This window comes from Trematomus bernacchii, unplaced genomic scaffold (genome assembly GCF_902827165.1).
Source record: "Trematomus bernacchii unplaced genomic scaffold, fTreBer1.1, whole genome shotgun sequence".
In the NCBI taxonomy this organism is placed as follows: domain Eukaryota; kingdom Metazoa; phylum Chordata; class Actinopteri; order Perciformes; family Nototheniidae; genus Trematomus; species Trematomus bernacchii.
In genome coordinates this window covers 678,923-696,475 of record NW_022987565.1, presented here as the reverse complement: position 1 = coordinate 696,475, position 17,553 = coordinate 678,923, and the positions used below count along the sequence as shown (strand labels likewise).

At 39.8% G+C, this 17,553-nt stretch overlaps 1 protein-coding gene across 1 annotated transcript; it reads right to left on the bottom strand.

Moving 5' to 3' along the window:
* Positions 1–2,692: 2,692 nt before the first annotated feature.
* snx21 (sorting nexin family member 21) lies at positions 2,693–12,111 on the bottom strand. The gene is made up of 6 exons (XM_034125529.1): positions 11,960–12,111; positions 8,279–8,633; positions 7,552–7,748; positions 5,578–5,719; positions 4,618–4,783; positions 2,693–3,329 (listed from the first exon to the last, which is right to left on the bottom strand). Exons 2-6 carry the CDS (start codon positions 8,616–8,618, stop codon positions 2,849–2,851), a joined length of 1,326 nt encoding a protein of 441 aa, XP_033981420.1. The 5' UTR covers positions 8,619–8,633; positions 11,960–12,111; the 3' UTR covers positions 2,693–2,848.
* Between the last annotated feature and the right edge of the window lie 5,442 nt (positions 12,112–17,553).

Below are 17,553 nucleotides of genomic sequence, written 5' to 3'. Positions count from 1 at the left end.
ACAACTCAAAATATTAGTTTTTAACCAAACTGTGTCCCAAAAATTCAAAGAAAATAGTTGGTTTCATGCAAGAACAACTTATTGGACACTCATGGATTTGTAGTTTTTTATTTTAAATTAATATAAATACATATAAATTAAACTACAATATAAAAAGTATTTAGTTTGCCAGATCATTGAGACGTCCATCATGTTCATCAATTAGCATTAATAACGTTTTTTCCTTTAATTGAATAATTGTTTTCATCAATTCAACTTTACATTGCAATCCCAGGTGTGTCAATTTGACTGTTGTTGAACTCACACATGCTGATTTACTACAACTTTGTGCAGTTTTAAGTTGTAGTTTCATGTTGTATAGCACTTTTATGGTAAAACCTGACCAACAAGGAAACAGGTTTTGGATATAAATACTTTTTTAAAATCTCTTTGAAGAAATCATGAACTAGTAACTCAAGATAAGTTTCAGTAAGTTTTCAAACAAAAATCTAGATGAATAAATACCACTTCAGGTAAGAAGAAAAATGTGTATTTATAATTTGGGGTTGAACTGTCCCTTTAAGAGTTCTTGCATGAGGCCTCATTAAAACTTTCTTGGCTCAAAAAACAAAACAAAAACAAATATCAGCTTCTCAAAATCCATCCAGCATCAAAAACACAACCGCAATGAAAGCATCTCTGAGTTATGAAACATCGAGTGTCCGAATGCAGCTTCCTGTTTAGTGCTCTGTCATGTGTTACGTGGCATCCCCTCCTCTTAAATATATTTAGCAGTCACAATGATTTTACATTTTTAGTAAACTTTGAATGGCGCTGTAAACTGAGCAAGCGGATTAATATTCATATCAACATCCGACCTTCGAATGAAAAGCATCAAATTGTAAAGCCTTATATAAACGCAGCCATTTAGAATTACAAGCTGCATTACTTTAAACGCGCTTCTTATTCTAAATGTCACATGTACTTCAAGTTATGCATGTATATTTGTACTTTAAAATATACGTATTACCACAATAGGATTCCCATTGGCTCTGAAGCTTTGTGCAAAACAGCTCGTCAATAACAGCCACGATATTACCATTTCTATTACCTGATTTCTGAGGAGGAATTGAGATTCTTTACCAAGTGAAGCGCCGAGAAGAAGCAGGAAATGAGAAGACAAAGCGTTGTAGTAAAGCTGAATATACAATTAGTATACTATATGTGCTAATGTTGTACTTGTTGTGAAGCATCTCCACAGCCCATTAAATGGATATTTGAAGCAAAACATTCCCTAGCTCCGAATGCTATTAAGACTGGAGGAGTGATGTGTCCTGTATTCTCCAGTGAGCCGATTGTACGCCATCAAGTTGATACGATGTGAACAAAGGAATACGGCGACAACCTGAACACGTATTTAGGCCTGATCAATGTATCCGTCAAGTTCATTGCTTTATAATTGTCCCTCATTAAAGTGGTAATACCTTCATCTTGTCCCTTTTTAATCGCCTGATAGAAAAAACATTCGATTTTTCGTGCTCATGTAAATTAAGTCTTCACATCTGTTTTTATCCCTTATCCAGAAACCACAGGTCTCACATTAAAACATATTCATCCCTAAAAAGCAGCAGACTGTGCCTCGTGAATATGACCCTACTGATTGTTTGCTGTGAGCAGGGAGCAAAGTGTTTGAGTGATGATTGAATGCCTCTTTCAAAGTTGAATTTGACATACTGGCAACCGGCAAAGGCTTCATTCAAATGGTCAACTTTGTGAACACATCCAAGATACTCTTTAAAAAAAGTGCATTAAATGATTGCATTCCTTGAGTCCTCTTGATAACAAAGTAAGGTATTTAGTAACTTGTCCTGGTTATAGTCAGACAAGTATATATTTTTATAAAATGTCTTCCAAAGTGCTAAAGAGATCCTCCAGGTAGAAGCAGAATGTTTCTTATGGTTTCACATTATTCTACTGACCTGCAGGTGGTGGTGACACCAAGTATTATTGTGATATACCAACAGACTAGCGATTCATCCTCTGCTTCTTATAGGTTATACTATATCTGTTTTGTATTTATAGGACCTTTATGTGCCAAGTTGCATGGTGACTGCCTCTTTACTTTAGCAGCTCGCACTTTGGAATCAAATCATGGAAAGGTCCTGATGTGAAGCGTCAGAGCATCTATGATGAACTGCTTTAAGGCTCTCAAAGTATGATTGAATGTATAGTATACATAACAGCAGCTTTTAGGAAGAAACTATCAGAGATTTTGAAAACAAAGTGGAACGTTTTGAAAAAAAGGCTTAATTTAACGAGAGCTCGTTCGTGGCTTTTCTCTGAAATGTATTTTGACCTAAATATTTTTTTCTTGAAATGTACACCTTTATAATATGATTACAACTTTGTAATCGCAACATTTCTTTTGTTTAACTCTCTCTTGTGATATTATAACTTTGGACTTATTTATCATAAGAAATAGAAAGGAATATTATATTATTATATCTCTTTCGTAATTTCTTTGAAATATTCAGAGTAAGTTTTAAGGAAGGTCTTTATATTCAAACGTTCAAAACATTCACAGCCAAGTTTGATACAGGAGATAATTCACAATACTAAGGCGTGACTATCATAGTATTTCTTTTAAAATGTATATTTAAAATGTTTCCCGAGTGATGAGAAATATTATTCTCACTTTTGCCTTTTTTTTTTTGATCAAATAACTTATTCTTTATTCTCTAAATCTCAGATGTTTTTTCCGCAGTGGCTGCAGCACTAGTGTTGTATCATCGTGATTGTACTCTGCAGTGTGTGTGTGTGTGTGTGTGTGTGTGTGTGTGTGTGTGTGTGTGTGTGTGTGTGTGTGTGTCTAGCCCTCCCCCTCGCCCTCCTGCAGGATGTGTTTCACCAGATACTCTCTGACGGTTGGCTGGTTGTCGAGCCCCTCCCTCTGCTCCTCCTCCTTCAGAAGCTCCTCCCAGTGCCGCTTGTCTCTGCCCGTCAGCCACGACAACCGAACCACCGTCTGTAGCAACGGCAACAGGAGGGGGTGTGGCCTGTCGGGCTTTTCAGTCAGTGGGTGGGGCTTATCTTGGAGTGGGAGGGGCTTGTCCTCAGTCTCAGGGGGCGTCAGGACACGCAGGGCGGAGTCAACGTGATCCCTTGCCTCCTCCAGCTGCTCCACTTCCTGGAAGCAGCTCGCCAGCCCCACCAGGGTGAAGAACCAATGGGAGGAGGCCGGGGGCAGGGCTGACGGAGACTGGTTGTCATAGTAACTCTCCCATCCCAGTTTGTGTTGCAGTCTTTTGGCGTTGAGCAGCGGACCCAAGGCCTCCTGGTAACGTCCCACCCTCAACGAAACAACACAAACTTAACCCTGGACACTCAACATTTCCGTTTTCACAATTAAATTAAGTCTGCCTCATTTATTTCTAAAAAATATTCAGAATAGACATTATAAAGAGGCTGCGATGAATGGCTCTGCTTGGCTCTTCAGTTTCAGTTCTCCTCCCTCACTTGCTCAAGATGCGTTCAGGCTCTACGCCCAATTGAGGGACATCACAGCATCAAAAATCACTTCTTTACCTCATCCTTCAATTAGGATGGGTATCCGTAGGACTTTATTGAAAAGGCTTCTTTTTTTTGTACTACTTATTTGTCCACTACATTATTGTTACCTGTTTTTATAACAAGCAAGTAAATAAAAACAAATATGAATTGATTCACTGCTCAGCCTTAGCGTCTACACGAATGTTACATATCTTTAAAGTGGAGTTATCATAAAAAAACAATCTTTTCATTACTTGAGCACATATATGTTGGTATGTGGAGTGGTTAGTATGTGGAGTGGTTGCCAACCCACAAACTTCATATGAACACATACTGCCCCCATCTAAGTATCTCAACCGATGAATTGAGAACTACCTTCACAAAAGTGCATCACATTGTTTAGGGAGCTTAAAGAGACATGCCTTTAAAAACGTGTAAATACGGTGATGAGAAGAAAATAATGTGTGTTTTTTAACATTAAAGCATGTAAACATGTTCGAGGAGAAACCCCATATCTGGAAATGTATATTATCAGTAGCCTGTTAGCCACGTAGCAGGATTTTAAATCTAACTTAAAAACATGGTTAGTGGAAAATCAGCTCTGTCAACACTGACACAATCTGCACTTTACAACGCTCTGTTTGTACATGTGCCTTGACCTGTTGCTATCGGTCTGCTTTGTGAATATGTATTTTAGTTTAGTTTTTATATATGCTTTTATCATAATATAAGCATCTATGTTGAATGTTGTTTTACTGATTGTATTTACCTGTCATTTGAAGTTAATTTTTTTTTTAGGATGACTTTCAACATCTGTCCAGGGACTGCAGATGAAAAATAGCCTGTTGGCTAACTCTGGCGCATTTACAGAAATGTCAATCAATGTGCACTGTCCCTGTCAAATAAATAAATAAATAAAATTAAAAAATAAATAAAATAAATAAACACTATCCTTTAACAGAGCTGTGACTCAGCATAATCACAGGCAAAATTGAGCATAACCGACCTTTTGTTCATTTGAACTTTTTGTTTATATTCTTGGATGACAGCACAATGTGTAGATAACGTTTCTGTTGGTGTGTGAGTTACCTGATGAGCATCTGAGCGGCCTGCAGGTCGGTCAGGTAGAAGAACTGTCTCACACACAGCGCCCCCCGCAGGGCAGACAGGGAGCACAGGTGAGACAGGTACTGCTCGAACGCTCGACTCCGCTTAGCGATCGTCTCCGCCGTGAAGTTCCTGCGCAGCTTCTTCCCTGCACAGATCAAAACAGGAAGTGCTTGTTTAGGAGTGATTTTAACTGCTGGAGGAAACAGGACACATGCAGGTTAGCCATCATTACCTCTAAGGTTTTTATTTTTACTTTCTTTATCAACAAAAAGGCGTTTTAATAGTTTTCGAAGAAACTAGGGCTGACCTCATTTGGTATATAATTCAGGATATTTGGGGGTTTCATGATTATTGAATTCATTATAATTCATCATAACTCTCATTATCCATGAAAATATTTTAACTGATAATAGTGGGATTATTTTAAGAGGATCTGTACCAAACAAATACGTTTTGATAAGTCTGTAAAACACTGTATTTGTAGGGCGGGTTATCTCTATCGCACTAGTTCATACTGTATGGCAATTTAGATAAAGTTGTGATTATTTGTGCAGCCCTAAAAGAAAGACAACAAAAAAAGCAGCTTTGTACAAGCCAGGAATTATTAAAGTCCTTTCAGAGATCAGATTTTGAAATATAGAAAGTCTTTGCAACTTTCTTGTTAATAATATTTATTTATAAAAAAGGTGCCATATTGCTTGACTTCTTAACTAGGGGAAATTAAAAGTAAAGTCCTAAAGGATATTTATTTTTCTTATTATTTATACAGTATTAATTTAGAATAAAATGAAAAAATAGATCTCCTTTAAGGTGACATATTGATTCACTGCCTGTCCATTGTTTTTTATTACTTTTTATTTGTCACCAGTGTGCCATTCTGAGCATAGAAAACGACATCCATGGTTTCACGCTTGGACAGATGAAATCCTTTCTACTTACGAGGGAAACAGACGCGCTCCATCTGGTCTCCGTGGTTACGGCGTAGCGTGGCGTGGAGCCGCTGGAAGTCGGAGTATCGGCGAGTGATGATGGCGGGAGTCTTATCGCTGCCGCCGGACAGGATCACATGGATTGTGTACAGCTGCAGAGAAACAGACATTAAAGGTCCACTATTATACTGTTCTTCATCAATATATTATAGGTCTCAGATATATACAGAACATGTCTCTGAAGTGTTTGGCTCCAAACACCAAACAGATCATTGCAGCATCCCATAATCCCCTCTGTTTCAGCCCTGTTTCAAAAGTGCTGATTCTCTGTCTGTTACTTTAGATCAGGGGTGCCCAACCTTTTTTGAACCGAGAGCTACTTTTAAAGTTGCCAATCTGCCGAGATCTACCAGTCCAAATAGAGAGGCGTAGCCATTACTGACAGCCAGGTAAATACACACTTCTACTTGTATAAAACTGACCTTTGTACGATTAACACTTCATAAAATACTGCAGATCCTTTATCTTACCTCTTTCTAATCTACACACACACAAGTATTTAACTGAAGTTACACAAGTGGTGTTGATACAGAGTTGGAGTTTATTCACACGTCACATACTACAGTGGGTAATGTTTTCAAGAAACATTGAACAGTGCTGCCGCATATGACACAGGTTACCTTGGTTGGTGATTGGCTAATGGTTACACTAGCCAAAAAATCGTGATGACATCATAAAGTGGCCAAAATCTGATCAGCTCATTTTCAGACAGGTTTTTATATAAATGGATCAGGACAGAAAGAGAGAGAATCTTTTTGCATATTCAGGAAGTCGCTCGCCTGGAAATTTGTTTTGATAAAAGTATAAAAAGGGTGTGTGCATGTAAAGAGTTTATTTAGGCAGCATACCTTTAAAGAACAGGTTGATAGAAGTCGGTTGTAGTGGTGCCTTCATGTTTAATCGTAAAAATGACCTTTTGCTATGCTGTTTTGTATCTCTGGACTTTTGTAAACCATTTCTGTGTGACTAGAAAAAACTAGTCTGTTTCTCCATAACTAACTGTGTGTCTGTTTTGAGTATATACCGGTTTCTGACTTCTGACAAACTGTGGTGGCACACTGTGGTTATTTGCATATTCAAGTCTGGACATGGAAAAACTCTGCTTCATTTTCATAAATGACCTCATAAAGGCAGCCGTAGAAGAAAGCCTTTCTGTTTGATTCTGAGGGAAAACATTTCTCACTAATGTTAAACAAAACTGAAATATTCTCAGTTATTGAATTCTTCTGGATGGATCATCACTTGGGGGGGTTGCTATCAGGACAGGACAATTACAATCACAAATATAATAATTATTAAAAAGATCCTAATTACAGCAGTTTGAGTTCAGGTGCTCTTGTGCAGCGTGGGTGGCTTGGTCAAAGGTTCTTGAACATATTGTCATTTCTGTTCACTTGAATGTGTCTTACATATTTGTCTTTTTTGATTGTCGCAATGGATCTGCTTTGATACAATAACAATGTTATACTTTAACAATAAAGTATTATCGTGTGGGGTCCCCATCAACACCAGAACTCTAGCAGCACCTCTTTATTAACTTATTTTGTATTTATTTATTTTTCATTTATTTGTATTCACTGCACTTGTACTGGTTTCATCTAGATGGTAAAGCACTGGTTCTTACTATCATAATGGTTCAGGTATTGTGCGATCATTTTGTTGATTTGAGTGATAATGTCTGTAATATGTTTATAATGTTTGCACAATACTGTATGAAAATCGTTAGCATCAAGAAATTGTATATCCTTTTGGTGTCCAAGGAGGGCATGAATGATTAACCCTGCTGTACAACAGGTGCAGTTGTGTAAGTATCTCCATGTATGTTTTATTTATGTTATGTCTGTGAAAAAAATAAATAAAAAAAGGTATTATCGTGTGTGACCGTTTCGCTCCATGTGACCCCACCCTGACTGTTTGAGCTCACCACGTATTTAGCGGAGCCCTCCTGCACCACGCTGGCGTCGGTCACCTCAAACAGCAGGTCGTCTGTCAGCTGCCTCCCAGCCGAGGAGGGGCTTCCTCCCCCGAACCCTCGCAGAGACCTCCAGCTCTCCTGAAGCTGCCGGGTCAGCAGGAGCGAGGCGGAGGGGCCCGAAGGAGACACGGGCACAGGACTGGCATCTACACGAGACAGGTGAGAAAACAGCCAGGTGAGCAGGTGGCATCAGAAGCAGAAACCGTCGGCCCACAGCAGGGACAGCGTTACGACAGCAGTTGGTTATATCTTAGGGATGAGCGGTAGCTGTTGTGCATATGACAATAAAGCCTTAGTGACCTGAAACCATCATACTAGCAAACAAAAAGTAAGTACGTTTATAAAGAGAGTATGAACATGGTTGCGTAATAATCGGCTACGAATGAATAGATTTACTAAGTTATGGTCAGAATGGGTTTCCTTTATTCACCAGACACGGCTACACTAGCGTACATCTCTCTTGTTAATGTATAAAGTTCATGAAAATTGTATAAGATGCAATTATAGAAATGAAAAAGAGGATCATTTGAAAGGGAGGGTTTCAAGACATACTGTTCACTTATTGCAAACCTTCACTCCTCCCTGTAACTCTAAGTCTATATCGTTGAAATATAAATAAAAAATAGCAAAAACAGAGAGAAAATGTTTGTGTAAAATGAGCCGAACCCCTCCTCACCTGTGCTGCTAAGCCCCTCCTCCATCGACTCTCCCAGGAAGTCGGAGTCGCTGTCCAGCCCCGACCCCTCGCCCTCGCCCTCGCCTCCATCTTCTTCTCCTCCTCCTCCTCCTCCTCCTCCTCCTCCTCCTCCTGTCCCTCCGCTGTCGAAGCACAGCGTCCCCCCGAGCCGATCCGTCACACACTCCTCTTCCTCCTCCAGCTCCGCCTCCCAGCTGCCCGTTTTAAACTCCTCCTCTTCCTCTTCGTCCTGTCCACATGCTGCTTCCTGCTCTGGTCCAGCCGCCTGACCGCCTTTAAACAGCGAGCGCTTCAGACGGTCCAGCAGCCGCGACGCCATGAGGGGGGGGGGGGGCTGAGGAAACAACAGAAGAAGTTATTAATCAATGGTTACAGGCTTATTAATCATCTATAAGTTCAGAAGAATATGTATTTGTTTTAGTTACAATGCCATCATAACCATGCCTTTCCAAATAATGTCAGATAGAGTTGATTTCCCGCCAGGGGTTGCAATCAAGGTAACAAAATATCAAGATGATAAGAGAAATGTGAGGCGTCTGAGCTAAAATGTCCAATGTTGTGATAAATAAATATGTATGTAAATGCAATATTTAATTATTTTCTTTTTGAGGAATTATAACAAAAAAAATCTGTTTTACTTTTTCAAATGATGAGGTAAAAAAGATAATATAATATAGACAATGTCAGCATGAGGCTGCAAAATAACAAAACGTCAACAAAGTGAATGGGTTTGAAGGAACTATACTAAAAGATGTAATAATTCTACTCATTAGCATAATTCTACTAATTAAAAACTAAATCATTCATACTGCACGGCAGTCAAAAGTAGGGCTGCTCGATTATGGCAAAAATCATAATCTCGATTATTTGGGTCAATAATTGATATCACGATTATTAAAAACGATTATCCATTTACTTTGAAAACATAAATGTATTAGGGAAAAAAATGTGGACAGTATGTTTTTAACAGTTGATTACCCTGAACCCTTAAAGGGGACCTATCATGCAAAATGCACTTTTGTCCGTCTTTTATACATGAATATGTGTCCCCGGTGTTCCAGGGAACTCACCAAGTGTCAGAAAACACAACCCTCTCTATTTTCCTCCATACCCAAATCTCTAAAAAAGGGGCTGCAACGGATCTGATAAAAACTGATCCAGATTTGAACACTGTCCTGACGTCAGGACGGTGGCGCTACGGCTATTGGGCCAACTCCACCAATCAGGAGGAGACAGCCACGGCCATTGCCGTTCGAAAGCGCTGGAGACGCTGTAGTACATATGCCAGGCCTGTAGGTGGTGCTGTTCGCACTGAATCAGTCCTTACAAAAACAGAGCTAGAAATTGTCAAATTGAGCAAAATGAGGCATGGCTACAATGCATGATCTGTTTGGTATTTTGAAAAAAAAAAGTATAAATAAATATGCCTTATATAGGTATGGTCCTACACTATATTATTCAAATATAGCATGATAGGTCCACTTTAAGTATAATTCAACTGAAAAACCAATCAAATAAATAATTTAAATAAAATAAATTTTATTTCGATTATGTTGTTTTCATAATCGTTGCAAGCCAACATCGTAATTGCGATTAAAATATGATCAATTGAGCAGCCCTAGTCAAAAGTCCTAAAGATCCTAGAAAGGGACATAATGTTCCATAATGTTCAGATAGTAGTCTCTTCTGGAAGACACTTAAAGTGTTAATACAAAAAAAACGGTGAAGGAAAAAGTTGTGCAAAGAAAGAAACTGGAATGCCAGGGTTTTTTTCTTATGGAAAAGTAAAAGATACTGTATGACTTGGAAGAAAACAAATCGAAGTAGAGCGACAGTTAATTCATTCACCATGACTGCCCGTGTCAAGGCAGATTTCCAAAGAAGCTAACAGGCAAATTAACATGTATCTAGAGGTCTTGCACATTTCCTATGCTTTAAGGTTGACAGTTAAAATCATTAGGACATTTTCCTCAACAATCCAGGTCACTTAAAAACGACTGTGTCACGTTTCAGCTCTGTAGACCTCTGATCTACATCGGAAACAAACCAGCAGCAGGCTAAGTTAAAAGCTTGGCTCCGGTTACAGAGCGGGTGGCCTCCCTTGAATGGAAATCATGTCACACATTAATAATGCAGCGGATCGCTACATCAGCCTGAAGCCAGGAAAACAAAGTACACGGCCAACTCCGGCCCGCAGAGCTTTCCTTTAGTCACAGATTCAGAACAAAATCAACACAGCAGGTGTCTCGCTTTAGAAAGACCAACAGCTGGAGGTCATCAGCAAAGTTTATCCTCACACCAACGCTGGGACACAGTCTACAAACAACTGAGTGAACAAATCTGAATCACTGGTGGGTAAAGTGAGGTTACGAGCTGTTAACACCAATGTCAACTGGCTCAAACAGTGATACCAATACAATCAGAAAAACGTATAAAACAGGAAAAAACATGAATTATTTGCAGCAGCCAAACAAACAAATGACTCAAAGTGGAAACGTCTCTCATCATTACACTTCGAATAAAAAAAGGGGTTGATTTTTTGGACATTTTAAGTCAGGTTTTTCTAAATTGGGAAACTATATTATTGAGTATTTTAACTATATGGTTACATTTGTATGTGTTTGCCTTTCTCCAGATCTTTTGTCCTTGTTTTTAGCTGTATATAAATTGGTGGAAGAAGTACCTGAGTAAAAGTAACAATATCCCAGTTTACAAATGCTATATGTTACAAGTATTATAAATTAAAAAGCTTATCGGTTAGTAGTAAGACAAAATTGAGAGTACAAATTCTGGGTACGTGTTCACAAACTTTGCCAATAAAATGGATTCAGATTTTCTCAGATAAATCAGCAAACGCCTGAGGAAAAGACCCATCCCATATCCGATCTTATTTTTTACTTGGATGGTTAAAAAAAAAAAACAGAAAGGAAGAGAAATAGTAGCAGTGGTGTCAAGTAACTAAGTAGATTTACTACAGTAAAGTACAGTACTTAAGTACAATTTTTTAAAGACTTCAGTACTTTACTTGAGTAATTTAAAAAACATGTTTTGCTACCATGTACTTCTAACCCACTACCATTCAGAGGTTAACCATATACTTTTTCCACTAAATTTATTTAATATCTTTAGTTAATTTGTAGATTTTGACTTAAATAAGGCTTTAGTTACACTTGTCACTTGGAGTAAAATTCTTAAGTTACCCTTCAGTATACAAAGTATTGTTTACTTGTAACAGAGTATTCCTATACTTTTGGTAGATTTACTTTTAGGTATAAGTATAAGTACTTAAGTATAAGATATATGAGCTCTTAACGGCTCAACCGAAAGCAGTGAAAAGTTAGCCAACAGCTATCTTTGCTATCTTTATCATTAAAGTTAGTGATATTAAACGTTAGCTAAAGTTAGCACTGGACAACTCACCCGGGGCTTAAAGCTAATACACATGGCTTCCGTTTATTCATCTCACTAAGGTACATTTAAACTTTAAATCTCACAATTAACCCAGCATGTATAAGTTAAATAGGTCCGTTTCTGTGGTACAACATGTCATTGTGACAACCGTTGGTTAGCTCACATCACTGCAAAGTTAGCAAACAAGCTAACAAGTTTGTTTATGTGTTGCTGGGGATTTATTTACTCAGCTCGCTTTGGAGAACTCACCCTGGGCTTGAAGCTCACTGACCCCGGTCCTGTTAGTCCATCTCAGCGGGGAAATAGCGTTTAAAGCTCCGGTTAGTGACCTCCGGAGCTGCCCCGTCCAGTGGGTGTCATTAGAGTCCACTCGCAGCTGAGTATCCCGATTCCTGAGACTATCCCCGGCTGCAGCCAGCGGCAGGAGGCGGGCCGCTGGAGGTCGGACAGTCACCATGTATGGCCATGTAATGCTCCCCTAAAACGCTAGGTGGCGGTAAAAGTATACTGAAAAATGTCCAGGGTGCTTTGGCTCAAAGGATAAGTGGATGTCAAAGAGTCAGAAGGTTGCTGGTTTGATTCCCAGCATGTGAGAGTGAATTTTAGAGAGACATGTTTTAAACTAATGTACGTGTCTGCTTTGCTTCTATAGTTCGCATTTGAGATACTGTAATGGGTTTTGTCCTTAAAAAGCAGAACAGATTATGATCTTTAAATGTAGAAGCCCAACTGTTAAGATTTAGTTGAAACCTACAGGTGGCTTTAGGTCAAGGGGTAAATGGATGGCGACCAATATGAAGGTCTGTGGTTTGATTCTATCTATATCTTATGGAACTAACGAGGCTGGGGTAATTGTGGTGTAAAAAACGGATAGATGTGCTGGTAGCCTTGGACAGTCACTCCCTGTGATGAGATAAACAAATGCTCTTTAACAATATATTGTTGTCCCCTTGTAACTCTAATTCTAAACCTAATATACGTAGAAACCTGTCCCGCAAAACATTTAATGACAAGTGTCTGGCTGTTTGGCTCTAAGGGTCAATGGATGTCTATGGGTCAGAAGGATTTTGGTTCAAGACCCAGCATGGCAAAGTGAGAGATGATGCAATATGGAAAGCAAGACGGTGTGATGTGATAATGTAAAACTGGGACTCTGTGTGTACCAAAAAGCCAGGCAGGCAGGTGCACGGGTGGGCAGAGAGAGAGAGAGAGACACACAATCATACAAACCAACTTGAAAAATAAGATAGGTACAGGACTTTTCATGTTTTCATTTCCTTTATTATCTTTGTGAGTTTCATGTTTTGAGAGAATTTGTGTATCCAGTCAGTTCAAATAAATCCTGCTTGCTTGAACCCCTGTATAGTTCAGTGGTTAAAGCGATCGGTCTATATTTAAATAACTGTGAGACCGAGGGTTTGAATCCTGCCTGCAAACAGTCACTTCAGGCTAACAGGCCAAACAGCATTGCCGCAAGCATGTTTTGGGTCATAAGTCAGTAGAGTAAGATAGGGAGGAAAACATTACCCAAATTGGGATCAATATATTATGTCTTATCTCATCTTAAATGTCACAGTTGATAATGATATTTAATAGTGGTTTTCGAACTGGCTCTGGAAATCAAAATAATGTTAATTCAATTAAAAACATTCTTTAGATGTTAATAAATTAATTAATCAATCAAATCAAAAAGTAATCAATAATTACTGGTTGCCTTGTCACAGACATTCAGTTCGACAAATGTTTGTCTTTCTCACTTGCCTGCTATGATGGTTCTTCAGGACTGCTTCTTGAGCTCTAATCTCACTTTCGCGGAGTTTGCTGGTGACTTTAAAGCAGATGACAATGTATGTGTGTCGGTTAAGAGGAAAAGGTGCTTGTTTTTTTTGCTATTATTACTATCAGGGAATGTACAACTAAACCCTGGACCGCCCAGTAGCAGTAGTAGTCAGATAGCTACTCCTGCTGATTTTATTTCTAGATCTGAGTTGGGATTCATTCACTTAAATGTGCGCAGTCTGTTACCTAAGTTAGATTTTGTCCGCATTTGGGCGAGCTCGACTGATGCTGATATCATTGTCTTATCAGAAACGTGGCTAGATAAATCTATTTTGGCCTCTGACATCTACTTAAATGGTTATAGTGTATATCGTACCGACCGTCCTAAAAAAGGTGGTGGCGTTGCCATTTATGTGAAAAATAAGTTTTGTGTAACCAAGATGGTTTCCAAATCTATTAGTAAACAACTAGAATTTTTAGCCTTAAATATTGAAGTAGCAAAGGGTCAACAGCTCATGGTGGTGGGCTGCTACAGACCCCCCTCAGCTGTCAAGGACTCTTTATCTTCATTGGCAAAACTTTTATCTCAACTTGACTACAAGGAAATAGTGCTGCTTGGTGATTTTAATTGGGACTGGTTAACTTCTGTGTCAGAGGATTTTAAAAACCTTTGTATCTCTCTGAATGTTACTCAGATTATAGACAGTCCTACTCGCCCTAACATTAAGTCCCCAAATAAATCCTCCTTAATTGATCTCATTTTAACTAATGTTCCCCATAAATACTTATCTGTGGGAGTATTTGCAAATGATCTGAGTGATCACTGTGTTGTAGCCACAATTAGGGACACAAAAGTCCAAAAGGTTAAACCTCGCATTATCACTAAGAGAGACAAAAAACATTTTGTGGAGCAAGGTTTTGTACATGAGTTGTTTGATTTTGATTGGGGTAAAATCGATCTGTGTGCTGATGTAGAAACTGCATGGTCTTATTTTTATCTTGGTTTTATGGAAATTATATATAGACATGCACCCCTGCGTAAATTTAGAGTGAAGGGACGAGACAACCCTTGGTTTTCTGCTGACTTATCTAGTCTCCTACATGAGAGAAACAAGGCCTGGGCAAAGGCTAGGAAATCAGGCTCAGAGGTAGAATGGCTACGCTTTAGGCAGCTAAGAAATAGCTTCACATCACAAATAAAAAGTGCTAAGTCTAAGTATTATCTGTCAGTTACCACAAAGAACCTGAATAATCCTGGAAAATGTTGGAACTCCATAAAATCGATATCCACCGGTGATATCCGTAATGAGCTACCTCTGTGCATTACCACAGCATCTGGCACTATATCGGACAGGGCCACTATTGGCGCGTTTCCACTACACGGCCTCGCTCGGCCCCGCTCGGTATGGCTGGGCCTCGTTAGGACTGGCTCACTTTATGGCGCATTTCCATTATAGTTTAGGAACTGGGGTAGTATCGCAGTGTAGGCGGAGCCGTGACGTGATCTTCAGAGAACCCCAGAAAAACAACACAGCCGTTAGCTGTTAGCACTCAGAGCTCACAGCTCCTCATATATGTTCAGAAACTAGACAAAAGTTAAACAAGTACAAACCACAGACTGCCTGTGTCATGGTGAATACAGTCGCTGCTTTATTTATGTCTGTATAGGCCGTTGTTGTGAGTGTGGACGGTCGGAGCATATACTGCGTTAGCTTAGCCAATCTCCATTTAGAACACACGCATTTTAAAAGGTTTTTCGCCTGCCGTCTGTCTGCAGACTTGACAAAGCATTAATTCATGGTTTTTACTAACCGGTATCAGTATGTTGTTACTTCGGCATCATTTTGAAACGTGTATTACAATTAAATCACGGTCAAATATGTCCATCTTGTTGTAGTTGTAGCCCCCTTGCCAGCGATGCTCTCTCTAGTTTAGCATACTCAGCCCGACTCAGCCTCGTTGTCTCTGGCCCTAGACCCGCGATTTTATGAGGCCAGAAAAACTGTGAATTAGGACCCGCCGGCCGGTACTAGGCCAAGTGGAAACGCAACCAAAGACGGGCCGCTGACGTCACAGCCCTCTTAAACCGCGCTCCGCACTGTAGTGGAAACGCGCCATATGTTAAATTGTTTTAATGAGCATTTTGTGTCCTGTGGCTCTCTGTTTGATTCTGTGACTAACTCTGCTTCTGACACCACAGTCTGTGACTCTGAAAAACGTGTTTTGGAAAACCCTTTTAGTTTTACTCCTTTTACTGTTGATGTTGTTCGTGAAGCTTTAACCAAGTTAGATCCTAAGAAGCCGGCCGGCCCGGACAACGTAGAACCTTTCTTTTTAAAGATAGCTGCAGATTTTATTGCTCCACCTCTCACTACTCTTTTTAACCTCTCCCTCAGCACAAACACAATTCCAAAATTGTGGAAGTCAGCGTATGTCCTGCCTCTACTAAAAGGTGGGGAGGCCACTTTATTAAATAATTATAGGCCCATCTCTAAATGATCAGTTCTGGCTAAGGTTCTTGAACGCCTAGTGAGTGAGCAGGTAAAGGTGTTTTTATGTACAAATGACATCCTGTCTAAACATCAGTCAGGCTATAGAAAGCAACATAGCACCATCACTGCCACAATGAAAGTGGTGAATGATGTGGCGAGTATTTTAGATAAAAAGCAGAGTTGTGCAGCTCTATTTATTGACCTTTCCAAAGCGTTTGATACCGTCGATCATCGCATCTTAAAGCAGAGGCTACTCAGTATTGGCTTATCCAGCCATGCAGTGGGGTGGTTTGTGAACTACCTCTCTGAAAGGTCCCAATGTGTTCATTTTGATGGGCTGTCTTCTGAGTGGTTAAACATTACTAATGGTGTTCCTCAAGGTTCTGTTTTAGGTCCACTTTTATTCTCCATCTACATCAATAGTTTAGGTGAAAATGTCGATGGAGCAACCTTACATTTTTATGCGGACGATACCGTTATGTACTGTGCACGTCCCTCCATTAAGGAGGCTGTTGTTGAATTGCAAGCTGCTTTTAACATTATTCAGACTCAGCTCTCTGAACTAAAGCTTCTTTTAAATGTTGATAAAACCAAGGTAATGCTCTTTTCAAAAGCTAAAAAGACACCAGAGCCTGTTTTAGATATTGTAACTACGCAAGGAATAAAACTTGAAGTGGTTGCCTGTTACAAATACCTTGGTATCTGGCTTGATGATTGTCTCACTTTTAAACGTCATGTCAATAACCTGCTTAAAAAATTGAGGGTTAGGCTAGGTTTCTTCTACAGGAACAAGTCCTGTTTCTCGCTCGAGGCCAGAAAAAGGCTAGTCTCTTGGCGCATTTCCACTACACGGTCGGCCTCGGCCACACTCGGTACGGCTCGGTACGGCTTGGCCGCGTTGGGCCTTAACAGGGCCGACTCACTTCATGCTGCGCTTCCATTACAGTTTAGGAACTGGGGTAGTTACTATAGTAACGCAGTGTAGGCGGAGCCGTGACGTCATCTTCAATGAGAAATCCAGAAACACAACACAGCCGTTAGCTGTGAGCACTCAGAGCTCACAGCTCCTTATATATGTTCAGAAACTCGACAAAAGTTAAACAAGTACAAACCACAGACTGCCTGTGTCATGGTGAATACAGTCGCTGCTTTATTTATGTCTGTATAGGCCGTTGTTGTGAGTGTGGACGGTCGGGGCATATACTGCGTTAGCTTAGCCAATCTCCATCTAGAAAAACACGAATTTTAAAAGGTTTTTCGCCTGCCGTCTGTCTGCAGACTTGACAAAGCATTAATTCATGGTTTTTACTAACCGGTATCAGTATGTTGTTACTTCGGCATCATTTTGAAACGTGTATTACAATTAAATCAAGGTCAAATATGTCCATCTTGTTGTAGTTCTAGCCCTCTTGCCAGCGCTCCTCTCTCTAGTTTAGCATACTCAGCCCGACTCAGCCCTGTTTGTTGGCCCCGATAGAACCACAATTTTCTAGGGCCAGAAAAGAGGGGAAAAAGTGGCCCCGCGCCGTGCCGCGCCGGAACGAGGCCTAGTGGAAGCACAACCAAAAAAGG